The sequence below is a fragment of the Struthio camelus genome, chromosome 10, assembly GCF_040807025.1.
Source record: "Struthio camelus isolate bStrCam1 chromosome 10, bStrCam1.hap1, whole genome shotgun sequence".
Lineage (NCBI taxonomy): Eukaryota > Metazoa > Chordata > Aves > Struthioniformes > Struthionidae > Struthio > Struthio camelus.
In genome coordinates this window covers 22280767-22296701 of record NC_090951.1, presented here as the reverse complement: position 1 = coordinate 22296701, position 15935 = coordinate 22280767, and the positions used below count along the sequence as shown (strand labels likewise).

General features: G+C 67.9%; 1 protein-coding gene across 1 annotated transcript; it reads right to left on the bottom strand.

Annotated features, from left to right (window-relative positions):
• Nucleotides 1-37: 37 nt before the first annotated feature.
• Nucleotides 38-13657, bottom strand: BCAR1 (BCAR1 scaffold protein, Cas family member). The gene is made up of 7 exons (XM_068955931.1): nucleotides 13523-13657; nucleotides 7343-8044; nucleotides 4337-4498; nucleotides 3989-4093; nucleotides 2306-3454; nucleotides 1868-1957; nucleotides 38-1399 (listed from the first exon to the last, which is right to left on the bottom strand). Exons 1-7 carry the CDS (start codon nucleotides 13532-13534, stop codon nucleotides 884-886), a joined length of 2736 nt encoding a protein of 911 aa, XP_068812032.1. The 5' UTR covers nucleotides 13535-13657; the 3' UTR covers nucleotides 38-883.
• Between the last annotated feature and the right edge of the window lie 2278 nt (nucleotides 13658-15935).

Sequence of the window (15935 nt, the reverse complement as noted above, 5' to 3'; positions counted from 1 at the left end):
TCCCCCGGGGCAGTGCAACACAGAGAGACCCACGAGATGGAGGGATTCTAGGCAAATCTTTATGCTGCTGGGGGACACGGGGCTGAGATTCAGCGGGCTGCGACTCCGTAGCTCCAGGAACCGGCAGAAGCTTCCCCAGTGTTCAAAAGGCACCAATTTCAGTTTGCGTTTCGGTTACAGCTGGTACGGTAGCAAAACCCGAGACATGAAAATGCAAAGGTTAGACCCACCCGCCCCCCCCCCCAACCCTAGCCCACCCCTCACCCTTTCCCCTGTCAGTCTGGGACCCTTTAGACACCCCCTGCCAGGTGCTGGCCTACAGCGGGACATAGCGCAGCAGGGTCCTCTAATGCTGTTACCCAGCACGGTTTTCTGTCTGCCGCGAGGGTGGCTTCCACACCATTAAGAGCTGCCCACCGATGTGCCAAACGAGACCACTCGAGAGCCCCCTGGAGACAGGAGCAGCCACAGCATCACCCCAAACTGCTGGGCTGTGCAGCCCCCAACTCGATTCAAGTGACCAGCATGGGACACAGCCATATCACTCCCAGCCAGGAAGCCCGGCCCTGGCAGAGCAGGTGTTGGGTGGAGAGGGGTCAGTGGGGAAGGACAGGGCATGAATTCATCTCCCAGCTTTGCTTCATCAGGGGCACAGCTCTAAAACCAATCTTGTCCTCTGTCCGGAGAGAGGAAGAACAGGAAGGGGGACAATCACTGCAGCCCATCACCCCTGTTTCAGTGGAGCCCCAGGTGCCCGGTGCACATGGCAGTCTCTATCTATGTACAGGTCCGTTTACACCAGGCAGAGAGGGCTCTCGTTGAGGGGGGCACATGTCTGAGGACAGCAGGAGGGCCATGGGGAGGGGGAAACAGTGTGGGGCCATCACATGGCTGCCAGCTGGCCCAGCACCATCCTGAATTGCTGCGTGCTGTTGGCAAGGTCCTTGACGCGCTCCACCATGTCCTTGGAGGCCGCAGGCGAGGGGTAGTGGAGAGCAGCCGCCTTTGTGGTCACCACGATCTTTTTGAGCATCTCACAGAGGAGGTTGCTGTAATGCGTGACCTTGTGTCGGACGTCCTGGGCCTTGGCCTGGCGGGACAGCGTGTCGCCAATGAAGACAAGCTTGTGGGCGCTGAGGATGACAAACTTACTGTGGGCTACGAAGATCTTGGGGGGCTGGTTGGTGCTGACAGCAGTGAAGAAGGCGTCCACGGCGTTGGTGAGCGTGGTGAGGTTGGCCTCGCACTGCTCCAGGTAGAAGAGGAGGAGCTGGCGGTCAGCGGGACACAGGGCCCCGCCGCCCCGCGCCGGGCCGTAGTGCTGCGGGGGGCTCCAGTTGGACAGGTCGTTGTCGATGGGGCGCGTCACCTCCTGCTCCAGCCGCTCGAACTGCTTCAGCTGCGGGAGGGACAGGCATGAGGGCGCAGGGCCATGGCAGGACGGCCTTCAAACCACTGTCTCCTCTGGGGCTGCACAGCCCTGAGGAAGGAGGCCTGGGTTCGCTGTGGCTGCTAACACGAGAACCAAGCACCACGGCCAGGCGGCCCCAAGGTGCCCAGCCGTGCCCCAGGGGAAGCAGGCACAGGAGAGTGCCACCCCCAGGCAGATGATGGCTGCCCTGGGCTCCTCGCCGGGAGCAAAGTGCTGATGCCCTTCGCCGTTAGCACAGCGCAGCCATTGGAGTCATGCCAGACACTGCCATGTGGACAGCCACAGAAGAGGGAGCCATGGTCTGGACTGGACAGCGTGGGTGCAGGGAGAGCAGAAGCTGAAGCTCGCTGCGCTCTCTGAGCCCGGGACCCCAGTGAGCTGTGCCCAGGGCCATGCAGGGCAGAAATGCCTGCCTGCCTTCCCCAGCTCTGTTACCTGCTGGTGCTCCAGCTGGTCCTTGCTCTGCCGGATAATGTTGCCTTTCTCCAGCAGCTCCTTCTGGGTCTTCTCAAACTCCTCCTTGCCCTGAAGGGAAGGAAAGGGCATGACGTGGGGCAAGCAACACAAACCTCACCAGGAACGAGCCCCCTCCAACACTGGGATGACCCTGCTTCCCCCAGCCCTCAAGCAGGAGGGTAAAGGCAAGACCTGGAAACATCAGCCTCAGTATGTGCCCGCGGGGCATGGGCAGAATTGCCACTGCAGTCAGTGCAGGGCAGCCTGGGTCCCCTGGGCTCCTCGCCAGGAGCAAACTGCTGATGACCTTTGCCCTGCGACCGTGGGGAGCCGCAGACACAACGCAGCAATGCAGGGGACCAAGCCTGACCTCGCACCGCGTGTGCTCGGCCATCGCATCCCCCTCCCCGTGCCCACCTGGAGATGGACGTAGTCATAATCTTCCATCCAGCCGCTCTCGTTGTTCTCGTACGGCCCGTCGGGCGACTCCTGCGCCAGCAGCTTGGGCGGGGAGGGCAGGGGCCGCGACTGGATGCTACTGGCCTTGTCGGAGGGGTGAGCAGGCCCATGGCTATTGCCCTCCGATGCCTGCTTTGTCCGTTTGAAGAGGAGGGAGGCATTGCCGTGCAGGAAGGAGGCCAGCTGCTTGGTATCATCAGGCACACCGCGTGAGTACATAACGAAGAGCTCCAAATCATCTGTGCCTGCCTTGCCACCGACCAAAGCATTAGGGGCCCAGTGGCAGCTGTCCAGAGCTTGGCTGTGCCGCGCCAGGGCCTGGTACACCTCCTCCATCTTCTGCAGCTGCTTGCTGAGCTTGGCGTAGAGGGAGCGGTCTGAGGCCTGGGCAGCGTTGCTCACTGCCCCCCGGGCGAACTCCAGCAGGTCCCGGAGGGCTGTCTGGACGCCCTCAGCCGCCGCATGGATGCTGGCAGCATTCACCTCCATGTGCTCAGGGCTGCGCCAGTTGGCGTTGATGAAGGACATGAGGTAGGAGACGGCGCCGCCAACGCCATGCTGGAGTTTGGCCAGCATCTCCATGGCAGCGTCCAAGTCCAAGGAGAACTCCTTGCCAGCCCCTTTGGCCGACTCCTTCACGGGCACCATGTCCAGCGAGGATGTGGAGATGTTGCTGCGGGTGCTGCCAGTGCTGGAGGCCGAGAGACGCTTGGTGTCGGTGGCCTTGGCCTCACGGTCCACTTGCGGTGGGACGTCATAGATGTACTCACCCTCGGTGTCCACCGAGCCCTTGCCTGGGGCATGCAGGTCCCGGGGCACGTCATACACCTCCTGGGAGGTGAAGGCCGACCCTCCCAGCTTCTTGAGGCTAGGGGGCACGTCATAGATCTCGTGGGAGAGCGATGGCTCGGGCACACCTTTCCCAGCTGCCGGCGGCACATCATAGACATCCTCTGGCAGGTAGGGTTCCTGCTGCGTGAGGATGAGGGGGTGTCTGGAGGGGTCGAAGGCCTTCTGCTTGGCAAAGGCGGGGGGCACGTCGTAGGTCTCCTCCCGCACAGGGCCATCCGGCACGTCCTTGCTCACTGAAGGCGGGATGTCGTATACCTGCAATGGCACCATCAGCACCGCCCAGGCTCCCCGCGCCAGCCCCACGGCTGCCCACAGCGCCGCTTGGGATCAGACGGCGCCCTGCACATGGGTGGGGTACGAGGCCAAGACAGCGCTGCGTGCACGGGGGGAGACGGCCCTGCAGGCACACGTACGCACGTGGGAGAGCCCTGCATGCGCGTCAGACAGCCTGTGGTGGCATGTGCCAGCATGGGAGAGCCGCGCACAGGCGTGTGCGTGTCGGAGGCAGCCCTGCGCGCGGGAGCACCGCGTGCGTGGGAGGGAGGCTGAGTCGTGTGCACGCCTGAGGGTTAAGCTGTGCCATGGTGCACGCAGCAGCCAGCTCTGAGCAGGCGAGATGGCATGGGCGGCGCACCAGGCGGGGGGCGCTGGGAAGGGAGTACGCACCCCATGGGTGTCCCTTCCCTCAGGCAGGCTGGCATGGCCGTACTGCTGAGGCCGTGGTGCCTCTGCCTCTGCCATGTCCCCTTTGGTGGCCCTGGGATAGAGGGGTTTGCTAGCAGCACTTACAGTGTGGTGCAGACTCTTCTCCACACTGGGGGGCACGTCGTAGATCTCTTGCCCTGGGTCTTGCCCGTTGGGACCCTTCACGGCCATGGGGGGAGTGTCATACACCTGGAGGAGGACAGGAGAGGGAGTCAGGAACAGCATGGGCCCTCACCTCATCCCAAGGAAGCTGGGACCTGCTTGGAAGGACAGAGGAACCAGAAGCAGCCCCAAGGATTCTGGCTCATTAACGGGCTCAGCCATAGGCCTAATTCCTCCAGGTATGGATCCCATACTGTACCAGAGCATCTCTTCCCGCTCTGGGGGTAGACACGGGCAGCTGACCAGCCCCACCACCCTGCAGGGACTCACCTCCTGGCTGAACTGGCTCGGGAGCCCTCCGCGGACAGGCGGCACATCGTAGATCTCCTGGGAGCCCGAGGAGAGGAGGTGGCGAGGAAAGTCATATTCATCCTGCTCGCCCTTGGGGGAGTCGTAGACGTACACCTGCCCCACTCGGGTGGGCACCAGCACCTGGCAAGAGGGAAGGGGCCGAGGTGGGCACTGCCAAGAGGCACCTCGAGTGGTTGCCCTGGGTCACCACCAGGCTGCCTTCCCCCTGCCCAGCCATGCCCATCGTGGCTGGGAAATGCCAGGTGGGCAATGGGCACCTAAATGGAGCCAGCGCAGCTCAGGTGCCCGCCAGCGCGACACCCCTGCCCAGCCATCTGTTCCAGCGCCCAGCGCTCAGATCCCCTTTGGTTGCCTCCCCAGCCCTGGGCAAGACTCTCCATGCCTCGGTCTCCCCACCCAGCCTCCCGGGGAGGACGGGAGACATTCACCTACGCAAGAACAGCCAAGGCCAGGGCGCACCACAGCCCTGCAGGCATCTGGCTGTAACCACACAAAAAGACAGGCTGGAGAGGGGGCAAGACCATCTCCTGCCACTCTACAGTAGCCACCGAATGGGCAGGGGCATGAGGCAGAGTCCCGGAGACCTCAGCCTGACTGTCCCCTTCCTCGGGCACCAAAACGATCCAGCACCTCGGGTTCAGCGTCCCCGAGACAAAGAGGATCGGTCCGTGCCCCAGACGCTGACGCCAAGGCCTGGCGGGGGCTCGAGAAGAGGACGGGTGCCGGAGACGTGCCAGGCGAGGAGGGGCGCGACAAGGCTGCCCGGCCCGCCCGGCAGCGAGCGGTGCATGCCCACGGGAGGGCGCTGCCCGGCCACGCGTGCCGCGCCGCCGTCGCCACGCTCCTCGCAGCCGACGCCAGGGACGGAGATGATATCACTGGTTATTTATAGCAGCGAGCCTCGGCAGGGCCTCGGCGAGAGACAAAGCCCAGCCGGCACGGCCGGGCCCCACAGATGGCAACGGCCCTGCGGGCACGCGCGGCCCGGAGATCTGCCAAGGCCCGTGGGGCGTTGGCAGATCCCTGCCCACGGCTCGGTGCCCGCTGCACCACGCCACGCCGCGAGCAGCGCAGGGCTCCCGACCTCCATCGCGCCACCCGCAGCGCCACGCCAGCAGCGGATGCGGGCTCGGCTGGGGACGCTCAGCACCGCCGGGTGGCGGCATCCTGTTGGCAGCGATCCAGGAGGAGCGTGGCACGGCCAGCTGGGCATCCGGGCGCTGGCAGCACCGGGTGGCTGCGAGCAGGGACAGAGAGGTGGTGACGCCAGTAGGGACAGCCCCGGCGTGCCAGGCAGCGCAGGGGACGGCATGCCCTGAGCCCGGAGGGGCACGGGAGGGCACGCAACACGCCTGCCCCGTGCCGGCCGAGGGCAAGGTGAGCTGCCAGGCTGCAGGACACAATAGCAGCTGGAGCATAACCAAATCCGGAGGGTTCAGGCATCCTGCCCAGCTGGCACCATAGGGCAAGAAGGGATGAAAACCCTGCAAAGGGGAGAGGTACTGGCAAGGCCTTCCTTGTGCGGGGTAGCCGGAGGAGCCCCGGCACATCCAGGATGCTCTAGGGAACGGGACGGTTCTCCCGGCTGGCAGCCGCAGGCAAACGGCCCCCGCCTGGCCCCTGGGCCACGGCGTGGCTGGGAGCAGCCAGCTCTGCCCAACCTCAACCGGCACCCAAGCGCCGTCCTGCTCACGTGCTGACCGCTGGCTACAGCCACTGCCCCGCGCGCGCTGGGGAGAGACGAGGGCTTGCCGGGGCTGCCTGCCCGGCTGAGTGCCCAGGCCGTGAGTCACGGGGTTTGGCAGCCCCTCTCACCGGCTGGTTCCCAGCGCCATGAGTCAGGGCTGGAGGAAGGGCCATCTTCCTGGAAAACACGCTACGATGCCGCCTGGTGAAGGCACCTCACTCCTTTCCCCGGTGAACAGAAAGCTCGTGTGCCAGGGCAGAAGCTGAGCCGGGAAGGAACCAGGTGTCCAGGCTGCAGCCACTAAGCCGTCCTAGGCAGGGGCAGGCAGCAACGCACGAGGAGGATGCATCTTCTTCCCTGGGCATGGGCCGCTCAGGCAGCGCGCGAGCGAGGTGGAGGTGGCAGCAGGGCCCTTCCGTTGCTCATGGCCTCGCTGCAGCCAACCCACCCCACCCAAGGGAGGATCCGGCCAGGCGGTGCCAAGGCAGGGTTCAAGGGCACTGTGCCAGGGCCCCAGCAGCCAGGGAGATATTCTGGGGACAGACTGGCACGTGGCTCACCTGTGCCTGCTGCTCGCCCCAGCGGCCTTGGTTGCAAACCCAACAGCAACTTCTAGACGTTCCCTGGCACGGCTGACCTGCTGACACAGCATACCGGCCCCTGCCCAGCCCAGCCTGCTCCTCATCTATGCCCCCAGAAGGGAGCCCCTAGGGTCACAGGCACTGGTGCTCAGCCGAGGAGCCCAAAGAAACATCTCAGCATCTGCTGGGTACCAAAGGTACCTCTCTGTCCTGGGTGTGGAGCCAGACCAAGGGGCAGAGGGGGATCTCCAAACAGCTCTTTAGCTGCACGGGCAGAGCGCCCAGCGCCCCCAGTCTGCCCCACACACGGCTGAGGTGCCCTACATGATGCCCGCAGAGCCCGCACAAACAGCCACCACTGAGAGACAAGAGGACCTGAGAGCCAAACACTGGGCCAGGCGTGAGACAAACAGCCCATACCAACCAGGGCATCGCAGCTGGAGCAGGGACTCCTGCTGCCTCTACCCTTGCCGTTGGACCAGGAAACAGTGACCACGTAGCCGCAGCGATGGGCATAAGGTACCAACCCAGTCCAAGAGACAGCAACAGGGAGGTAAGCCTGATAAGGGAGCCCAGCTGCCCTGGCGTTCACTTGGCGCTGTGCGCCACAGAGAAACCAGAGCCCAAGCAACCCCCACCCACATCCCCGCCACCCCCTCAGACCCACCTAAAGCAGGACCCGGACCCCCGTCCTACCTTTCCCTGGGGCTTGTGCCCATCCCGGCTCCTCATGTCCAATGATGGGGGCACCTGGTAGATCTCTTGAGCCAGACCAACTGAGGGAGGAACTTGGTATATATCCTGGGGGGGGCTGGCAGAGCCCACTGGGTACGTGTCTGCGACTTGGCTCAGGGACGGGGGCACCTGGTAGATCTCCTGGCCGGGGCTGGGGAAGGCGTGGGAAGGAGTCTGCTTCGGGTAGGTGGACGATTGCTTAGCCGGAGCAGGCGGGAATTGTCCAGCGGGTGCCGAGCCCGAGTAGTGGCCCTGCTGCCCTTTGCTGGCGACCGGCATCAGGTAGACATTGTCCCCTTGGGGTGGGTAGGCAGGGTGCATGGGGGTGTACTGGGACGCGGGCGACAGCGGGGTGTAGCCCCCTTGGTGGTGATAAGGCAGAGCGGTCTGGGGCGCTGGAGGCTGCGGCTGGGGTGGCGCCTGCCCCTGTCCCGGGCTGGGCGCTTGCTGCTGCTGCTGCTGCTGCTTCTTGTCGTACATGCCCACCAGGATCTTGAGGCGGTTGCCAGGCACGATGCCCTGACGGCCGTGGAGAGAGCAGAGCCACCAGCCGTCCAGCCCCTGCGTGTTGCGTTCCAGCACCGTCATGATGTCACCCTTGCGGAAGGAGAGCTCGTCCGGGGACTCGGCCACATTGTCATACAGCGCCTTGGCCAGCACGTTCTGCAAGAGAGCCGCACAGGGGGCACGTGAGCCGGCACCACCGCGAGCCCCTGCTGCGGACGCCCTGCCCGCCCGAAGTGCCCACCACCGGAGTTGGGCGATGCTCCTGCCTGTCCCAGACTGGGAGGAGGGGGCTAGTAAACGGGATCCCTGCTCCTCAGCCCTCCCCAGGGGTGGCTGATGCCTGCTGCTGTCCCAGAGGCCACGCAAGCCTGGTGGCCCTGGCCAGGAGCCCCCAGGGCTCACCAAGAGGCGTAGGCAGACGTATAGGCCCCAACGCCCCTATCTCCTTCCTGTTAGGTTCACAGCCTTTAAAAGTCCTCTCAGCCAGGTTTCTCCCGATCGCACCGGGAGGGAAAATCATCCCATCAGCCAAGGGCCATGCCCAGTAGATCTCAGCAGCGCCCCAAAGCCAGGCTAAAGCCCATGGGAAAAGTCCTCCCAACTCTGCCACTGCCTCTTCTGCCCACCCTCGGGTGCCTCGAGCCGCGAGGGCACTGGGAGCGACAAGCGTGGAGGAGCGCCCAGTTGCCTGGGGTGCACGTGGGGACTAATGCTGACGCTCTCCCCAACTCCTGGGCTCCCCCCTCTCTCCCCAGCGCCCAGGGCAGAGGCAGTGGGGTCCTGCCGGGCAGATCTCCCTAACACAGCTCTGGTTGACTTTGCGTCCCCGCTCCAGTTCATCACATCCTTCCCGGAGGTGGTGCTCGGAAGGGGACATGCTGGACCCTTCTGTGTCCCTCCCTAGTTTGGGGACTTTCTCTGCCTTTCCCTCCCCTTCCCGCTAGGCAGGAAGTGCCAGGGCGGTGAGTCAGCCGCAGCCGGAGAACTCTCCATGCCGGCCGGCCACCGTCCCGCCGGCTGCCAGGCGGAGGGCACGCGAGCACACCCGGTTTCCTGCCCGCCGGCCCCATCCCGCTCCGCCGGGCACGGAGCCTGCAGCACACCCGGCCGGCTCCCTGCCAGCACCGCAGCACCCCGGGCACAGGGGTTTAGGGCAGGGGAAGGCGGCAGGCGCTCTGCCCTTTCCGAGAAGCACAGAGCTGGTGGCGCCGGCCGTCACCGCGGCAGACATCGGGCTAGCGGAGATGCTACAGCCCTGACCGCGCACCAGCCGTGGCACGGATGCACCTGCAAGAGCTCGCAGAGGGCAACCGCTGCCCGCCTGCCCCGGGCGCTGCCCGCACCGGCGTTCACCCCACGACCACGGCTTCTTTGCACCCACCGCTGCCCGAGCGTGCCCAGCCAGCGCCGGCTTGTTTCCTCCAAGCCATGGGGACAGGAAGGCAGAAACATGCGGAGATTTGCCAGTGCCGGAGCGGCCCAGCTGGACTGGCCACGAGCTGCCCCGGACTCGCAAGACCACGTGAAAGAGCAGCCAGCGGAGCCCCATCCCAACAGCCAAACGCGCCGGGCTCCCTCATCTCCCCGCGCCCGAGCCAGCTGCCGCACGACAGAGCCGCGGGCGCCCTCGCAGCGCCTCGCCACCCGCGGGGACCTTCTTGCTGCCCGCTGTAGCACACAGCGGCAATCACACTCCCCCCCTCCCCACCGCACCCACGGGCTGGCTGGGAAACTGAGGCACGCAGTGGGCAAAGGTGCTGGAGCCCGGCTCCACGAGCCAGGACGCGCACGTTACCACCTGCCTCTCCCATGCACGGAGGCAGCCCCGAGCCGGTGCACAAGGGACAGAAGTGGCCTCGGGCCACGAGAGCTGCCAGAACCGCTCCAAGAGCGGGAGAACTGCCGTGCCCCCGTGCCATCTCTGCGGACGGCCGTCCGGGGTCTCTGGGGACCAGCGACTAGCTCTGCCACTGCTCCGACGCCAGCTGCCTCAAATCCGCGCCGCGGGAAAGCCACGGGACGGGGCCACGGCCTCACGCAGCGCGTGGGAGAAGAGGAGCCGCAGCGCCCTGCGTGTCGGAGGGGGGCCGGCTCTCCCCGCTTCCCCCAGACGTGGACCGGTGCAGGCACGTGTTCCCGCGGGCTCGGCCCCGTGGGCAGGCTCTACCCCAGGGAGCAGTGGCCGTCTGTGCCAGACTCTGCTCCCACAGCGCCAGGACCGTCCTGGATGACGCCCTCGGGATGCGATACCCCAGTGGCCCAGCCACCCGAGCCCTCCGACCAGGCTGGCCCTGCTAACCACACCACCGCCAGCCCATATATGCCCCAGTGACTTGCTAGTAAAGCAACCCAGGAAGCCTGTGCACCCATCCTGCGCACTCCCAGCACCGTGGCCTGCCGGGCTGGTGAAGGAGCCACATCTCTATGGGAACAGCACAGGTCCATGGACCCTTGTCCATATTAGCTTGATGGCTGTTGGGGTTTTCCAATGACCATGTTCACCCCATCCAAAAGGCCCCCAGCAGCACACACTGGGATAGGAGAGACGGGGACCCAGGCCTGAGCCTGGCAGGTGGCCCCAGCTCCTGTCCTCAGCACTGCAAGGGCGATGGGACATGATGGGATTTGCAGGGAAATAACTTGGCTATGTCATGCCGTAGGAGATGCCAACAGGAGAGGCAGGAGGACTGTGTCTGGGGCAGAACTGGTGACAACTGTCCCTCCCTGTGTCCTGGCAGAGGGTGCCAGCACGGAGCAGCCTTGCCAGGACACAAGGACCAAAGCGCCAGCTCACTGAACCAGCTGCCGGAGCAGGGAGCATGGCGCTGCCCTCCAGCCCCGCTGTGCGTCCACCTCACCCTCTGCCTCCTGGCCCTTCGCTCAGAGAGTTGGTAGAAAACTGGTATCAGCTACCAGAAAGATCCAGCACAACCAGCTGGGAGCTTTCAGCAGCGCAGGGCTCTTCCTGCCAGGTGCAGGCTGAGCCCGCCAAGCTTGTGACACGTAGGGCAGGATCATGGCCATCAGGAGCCAACAGAGCCATCGGAGGCAGGTCCCTGGCTGGAGCGAGTGCTTAGACAGTCTCCTTGGCCGGAGGGGCTTTCAGGGCGTGCGGTCACAGTTTACAGCGCAGCACTGGGCCGGGGCCTGGCTAGCGGGCTAGCAGCAGCCGAGACCACAGCTGCGTGGCACAGCACCCTGCGGCACCCACAGCAGACACCCTTCCAGCACATCTCCCTCTGCCACGGTGCTTTCCCCTCCTAGAGCTCAGCGCCTGTGGGGGCCCCCAACCGAAGGGACCTGCAGGGAGCCCCAAGGAGCAGCAGGACCAGCCCAGAGGGTGCTCAGCTTACAGGCAGGGCTAGAAGTCACAGTCTTGATGGGGCCTGCCCACGTGGGGCCAGTTCCAGCTGCCCAAACACCCCAGGTGTCCAAGGCCAGCTGTTCGGAGAAGCAAAAGGGCCCCCAGCGCTGCTTTCGGCCTACGAGACCCCCCGGCACCCCTTCTCCACCCGACGCTGCGCTGCCATCACCCGCTGGCCGCAGACTGGCAGGTCTGTGGCCCCAGCAGACCAGGTGACCGCACGGCCGAGGCACCTCCGCTTTCCAGCCCGTCACCGCTGTCAGCGCGAGCGCCCTGGGACCGACGAGCCGCAAGCCAGGCTGCTCCCCAGGAGCCACCCCGCTCCGCTGCCACCGGGAACCCAGGGCACGGCAGACTCAATGACAGGGCCAAGCTTGCGCGAGGAGGGGGGTGGCAGCTCGCAAGTCCCAGCCCAGGGCCCTAAGCCGGCACAACGCGGGAAAGCAGCCGGGGAGACGGCAGCCTCCAGCCGGCACCCACGTCTACGACGTTAGAGAGGAGGGGAAAAGCCGTGCCAGTAGGGCACGAAAACGGCGGGTGCCTTTGGCACGCTGGGCGCTGCTTTCCAGGAGAGACGCGTGTCCTGGGCGCTGCGCTTCTCTCTCGCCAAGGCAAAGGGGTGGGAAGAGGACTCTGCTCCGGGCTCTTCCACCTCCTGCCTGCAACCTGCCCGCATGACGCCTGGCTTAACCGCCCGCTGCGGACTGTGCCCTGCCTGGGCCCATCCCGGCTGCCAGGGGAAACTCCTGCCTGGAGAGGGGAGCGCGGGCGCCTTCCCCCCCGCCGAGCAGGCAGGAGGGGCGCATCCTGAGCCACGGACCCCCGGGGCTGCCGAAGCCCCCCACGGCGCTCCTATGGAGCGGGCCCACCTCCGTGGGTGACGCTGCCCGTGCCACCCGTCCGCCCGCACCAGGCAGCGGTGGCGCTCGGTGGCACCGCCGGGGAGGCAGCGGGTACCCTGACCGCAGGGCCGCCGCGCTTCGGGGACTGCCCAGCACGGCAAGGGTGCTGCAAGGCCGGCACGTCCCCTCGTCCCATCCCGTCCTGTCCCCCAGCCTTGGCCTCGCTGCGCTGATTAGCTCCCGGTGAATCATTAACAGCGGCGGGGCCGCGGGGCTGACGCGCACAGGAAGGGCATTCGCACGCCCACAGGAAGACCGGCCTTGCCGAGCTCCCTCTGCTCTCCCGGCCCTCAGCGAGCGGCTTCCTGCGGAGGCCGGCCGAACTCCCGAGGGCTGCCGGTGCGGGGGGCCGAGCGTCCGCCGCGGGCCAGGCTGCGTGGCGCGGCCCCGAGGCAGGATAGGGAGCCAGGCTGGTGCAACCGCCTCCACTGACCCCCCCCCCCCAAGGATGCTGTCCCACCGGCTGGGTCCCACCTCACCCCCACCCGTCCGGCAGGGCCATCAATTACCGAAAAACACCCGGCGGTTCATAGGGACCCCCAGTGCTGAGGCGACAGCCCTGATACGGCCCTTCCCCGCTGCACCACAAAACCGGGACCTGCGGCCGGCCCGCAGCCGGGGACGAGGGCTGGGGACCTCGGTCCTGCCTGATTCTGGGCGAGCAGGATGGAAACCGCAGGGCTGGCCTTGCGGGGAGCATCTCGGGTCAGCTCAGCTGGCGCGAGCCCGGAGGAGGAGCGCGGTGCGGCAGGGAGCCCCGGGGGCCGGCACCGACCCCGGCGAGCAGCTCGCGTCCCGCGGGGACCGAGCCCGCAAGGTCAAGTCCGCTGCCGGGGTCCCGGCGGCACCGGGCAGGGCCCCGGCGGGCCTGAGGTCAGCGGCTGGGGAAAGGGACTCTCCAAAGCGACGTCCGGCCTGAAGGCTCCCGAGGAGGCGAGCCGGGGCGGGGGGGGGGGGAGCAAGGGGACGGGCGCGGCCTTGCGCCCCCCGTGGACCCTGCCCGCCGGCCCGGGGCCGCGCACGCAGCCCGGCGGCAGCGGGGCTGAGAACGCGCGAGCTCGTTACGCTGGTGCCGCCGCACAGCCGCGCTGCCTCCTCGCCCGCCTCGGCCTCGCTCCCGCGCCCCTCCGCCCGCTGCCCTGCGCGGCCGCCCCGCGCCACGCGGCGCCGGGGGCAGCGGGAACGCGCCGCCGCGGGGGCACCGGCCGGACCCCCCCCCCGCCTGCCACGTCCGAGGGCGGCGCGGGGCCTCCCCGCCGCGGCGGCCGCCAAGGTCACCCCGCCGGGCCCGGCCGCGCTCCCCGCCGCCGCCGCCCCTTTGTCCCCCGCCGCCGCCGCCGCCGCCGCCGCCCCGCCGCCCGCGCTCACCAAGTAGTTCATTTTCCTGCCGCGGCGATGCGGGAAGGCCCCGGCCGGGCGGCAGGGAGGAAAAGTTGCGCTCGGGCTCCCCGCCGGCCCCGGTCCCGGTGGCGGTGCCGGTGCCGGTGGCGGTGCCGGCGCGGCTGCCCTAGCGCGGAGCCCCCGCGGGCCGGGGCCGGGGCGGCGGCGGGCGGCGCGGCCTGGCGCGGGCGGGCGAGCGGCGCTCTGGCGGCGGCCGCGCCGTAGGTAACATTATAGCGCGGTGCCCAGCCCGGTCCCGGCAGCCCCCGCCGCCCGCCCATTGGCTGCCGGCGCCGCCGCGGAGCGGGAGGCGGCGCTGCTGCGCCCGCCGCCGCCGGGGCCGGGCCGGGCCGGGCCGGGGGAGGGAGCGGCGGTGCAGCGGGGGCTGCCCCGGGCCCGCCACGGGCACGCGTGTGTGCGCCACGGGGCTGTGGAGGCCGGGGGGGTGCGCCACGGGGGTGTAACGGCTCCGTGACAGGTGTGCGTGTGTGCGAGGGGTGTGTAACAGGCGGGGGGGTGACCCCGGTGTGAGGGGCAGGAGTGTGTGTGCAACGGGGCGTGTAACGGGGGTGTGACAGGCAGTGCGTGCGCGTGTACGACGTGTAATTGGCAGCAGTGCGTGCGCGTTACAGGCACGTGCCAGGAAGGTGTGTGGGTGTAGGTGACGGGGGTCTAACAGGCGGCGTGTGTGTGTGTGTGTGTGTAGCAGGCATGTCATGGGCATGTGACAGGAAGGGTGTGCGTAACCCGTGTGCAAGGGGCAGGGGTGTGTAACGGGTGTGTAACGGGGCTGTGTGTGCAATGGGTGTGTAATGGGCAGGGTGCGTGTAACGTGTGTGCGCACAACAGGGAGCGCGTGTTGGGGTGGGGTGTGAAGCACAACGCATGTGAAGAAGGTGTACCGCGGCTGTAGCGGGCGGCGGGCGATGGGCACGGCAGGTACCGAGCGGGGTAAGGGGCGGTGCGCGCCGGGGGCGTGCGAGGGGCGTGCGAGGGGCGTGTGTGCCTAACGGGAGCGCTACGGCTTTGCGTACGCCGGGCAGGTAGCGGGGGGTGGCGGCCGGAGCCCTGCGGCGTCCCAAAACGCCGCGGCGTCCCGCGGGGGGGGTGACGCGCCGGCCGGGAAGGGCCCTGGCCCGCTGCCGCCCCGCGACGGCGGCTCGGGGTTGGCGGCTCTCGGTTGGCGGTCTGGGGTGCCCCGAGCCGCGCCGTGCTCTGCCTGCGCCCCGCGAGTCCCGGGCAGGAGCGGAGCGCCGAGGCTCCCGGCCCCGTGCCTTCGGTGGCCTCGTGCTGCTGAACAGCAAGGGCAGGAGCGAGCGCCCTGCGGGAGCGGCCTCGGGAGCAGTTACCCCCGCGGGCAGCGCCGGGCGGGGAGGCGACCAGACCGGGAAACGCCGGCGATGGGAAGCGTCGGGAGGAAGAAACCGTTTGGGACTTTCTCCGGGTAAAGGGCAGGAGGGCAGCTGGAGCTCCAGCGGCCAGCGACGGGCGTTGCTTAGCTTGCGCGGCCTGCGATACGCTCGATAAAGTCATCATAGCGCTAGGTGTGTTTGTTTACCTTGGCTTGTTTAGGGCAATTCGGCCCGAATCCTGCCTGGCTCCCTCGGGCAGGCGACGCCGGGTCCCCTCTGGCACCCCCAGGGCCGCCGCGCTGGCGTTCCCGCCGAGGCGCCCCGGCAGCGTCGAGGGGGGCGTCGTGCGGGGCCGGCCGGCCGGCCGGTGCGGCATCGCAGCCGCCCCTCGTCGCCCCCGTCCCCAGCAGCAAGCCCGGACGCCTTGGCAAGGCTGCGCGGGCAGAGGGGTGCGCTCAGCCCCGGGGGCGCCTTTCCGGCACGTTCGCAGCCCGACGGGAAGGACTGAGCCCCCGCCAGGGCGCCCCGACGGCCGGCCGGTCCGGGCTCGGCGGAGCCGAGGCGGCAGCCCTGCCTGCCTCCAGCCCAGCCCGGCCGGCGGCCCCGAGCGGCGTTGCGCCCGAGCGGAGCAGGCGGGCCGGCGTGCGTGAGCGGCCCGGCGGCGAGCGAGCAGGCGCTCTCGCCGCGGCATGCCAGGAATGCACCTCTTCCCGCGAACATGCCTCCCGGCCACGCGTTCCCCAGCGATGGTATTTCCTCGCTGGAAATCTCACCCTCCGGGGTTACCTTTGCTCCTTGTCGGGGAGCAGCGGCGTCGAGGCCGCGTTGCAAACGCCGCCCTCCCCCTTCCCTTCGCCCCCCTCCCCGCTGCCAAGAGCCGGGCTCGCTCGGCTCGCGCCGCGTGGCCTGGCCTCGCCAGCAGCGCCGGGCAGCGGCGGCGCCCCGACACCCTCCCCTTGGCGACGGGCGCTTCGCTGTGGCGGCGCTCCCTGTGCTTCGAGTCGCCCCCCTGCCCCTTGCTGCTGCCTGGGGAAACTGAGGCACGGGAG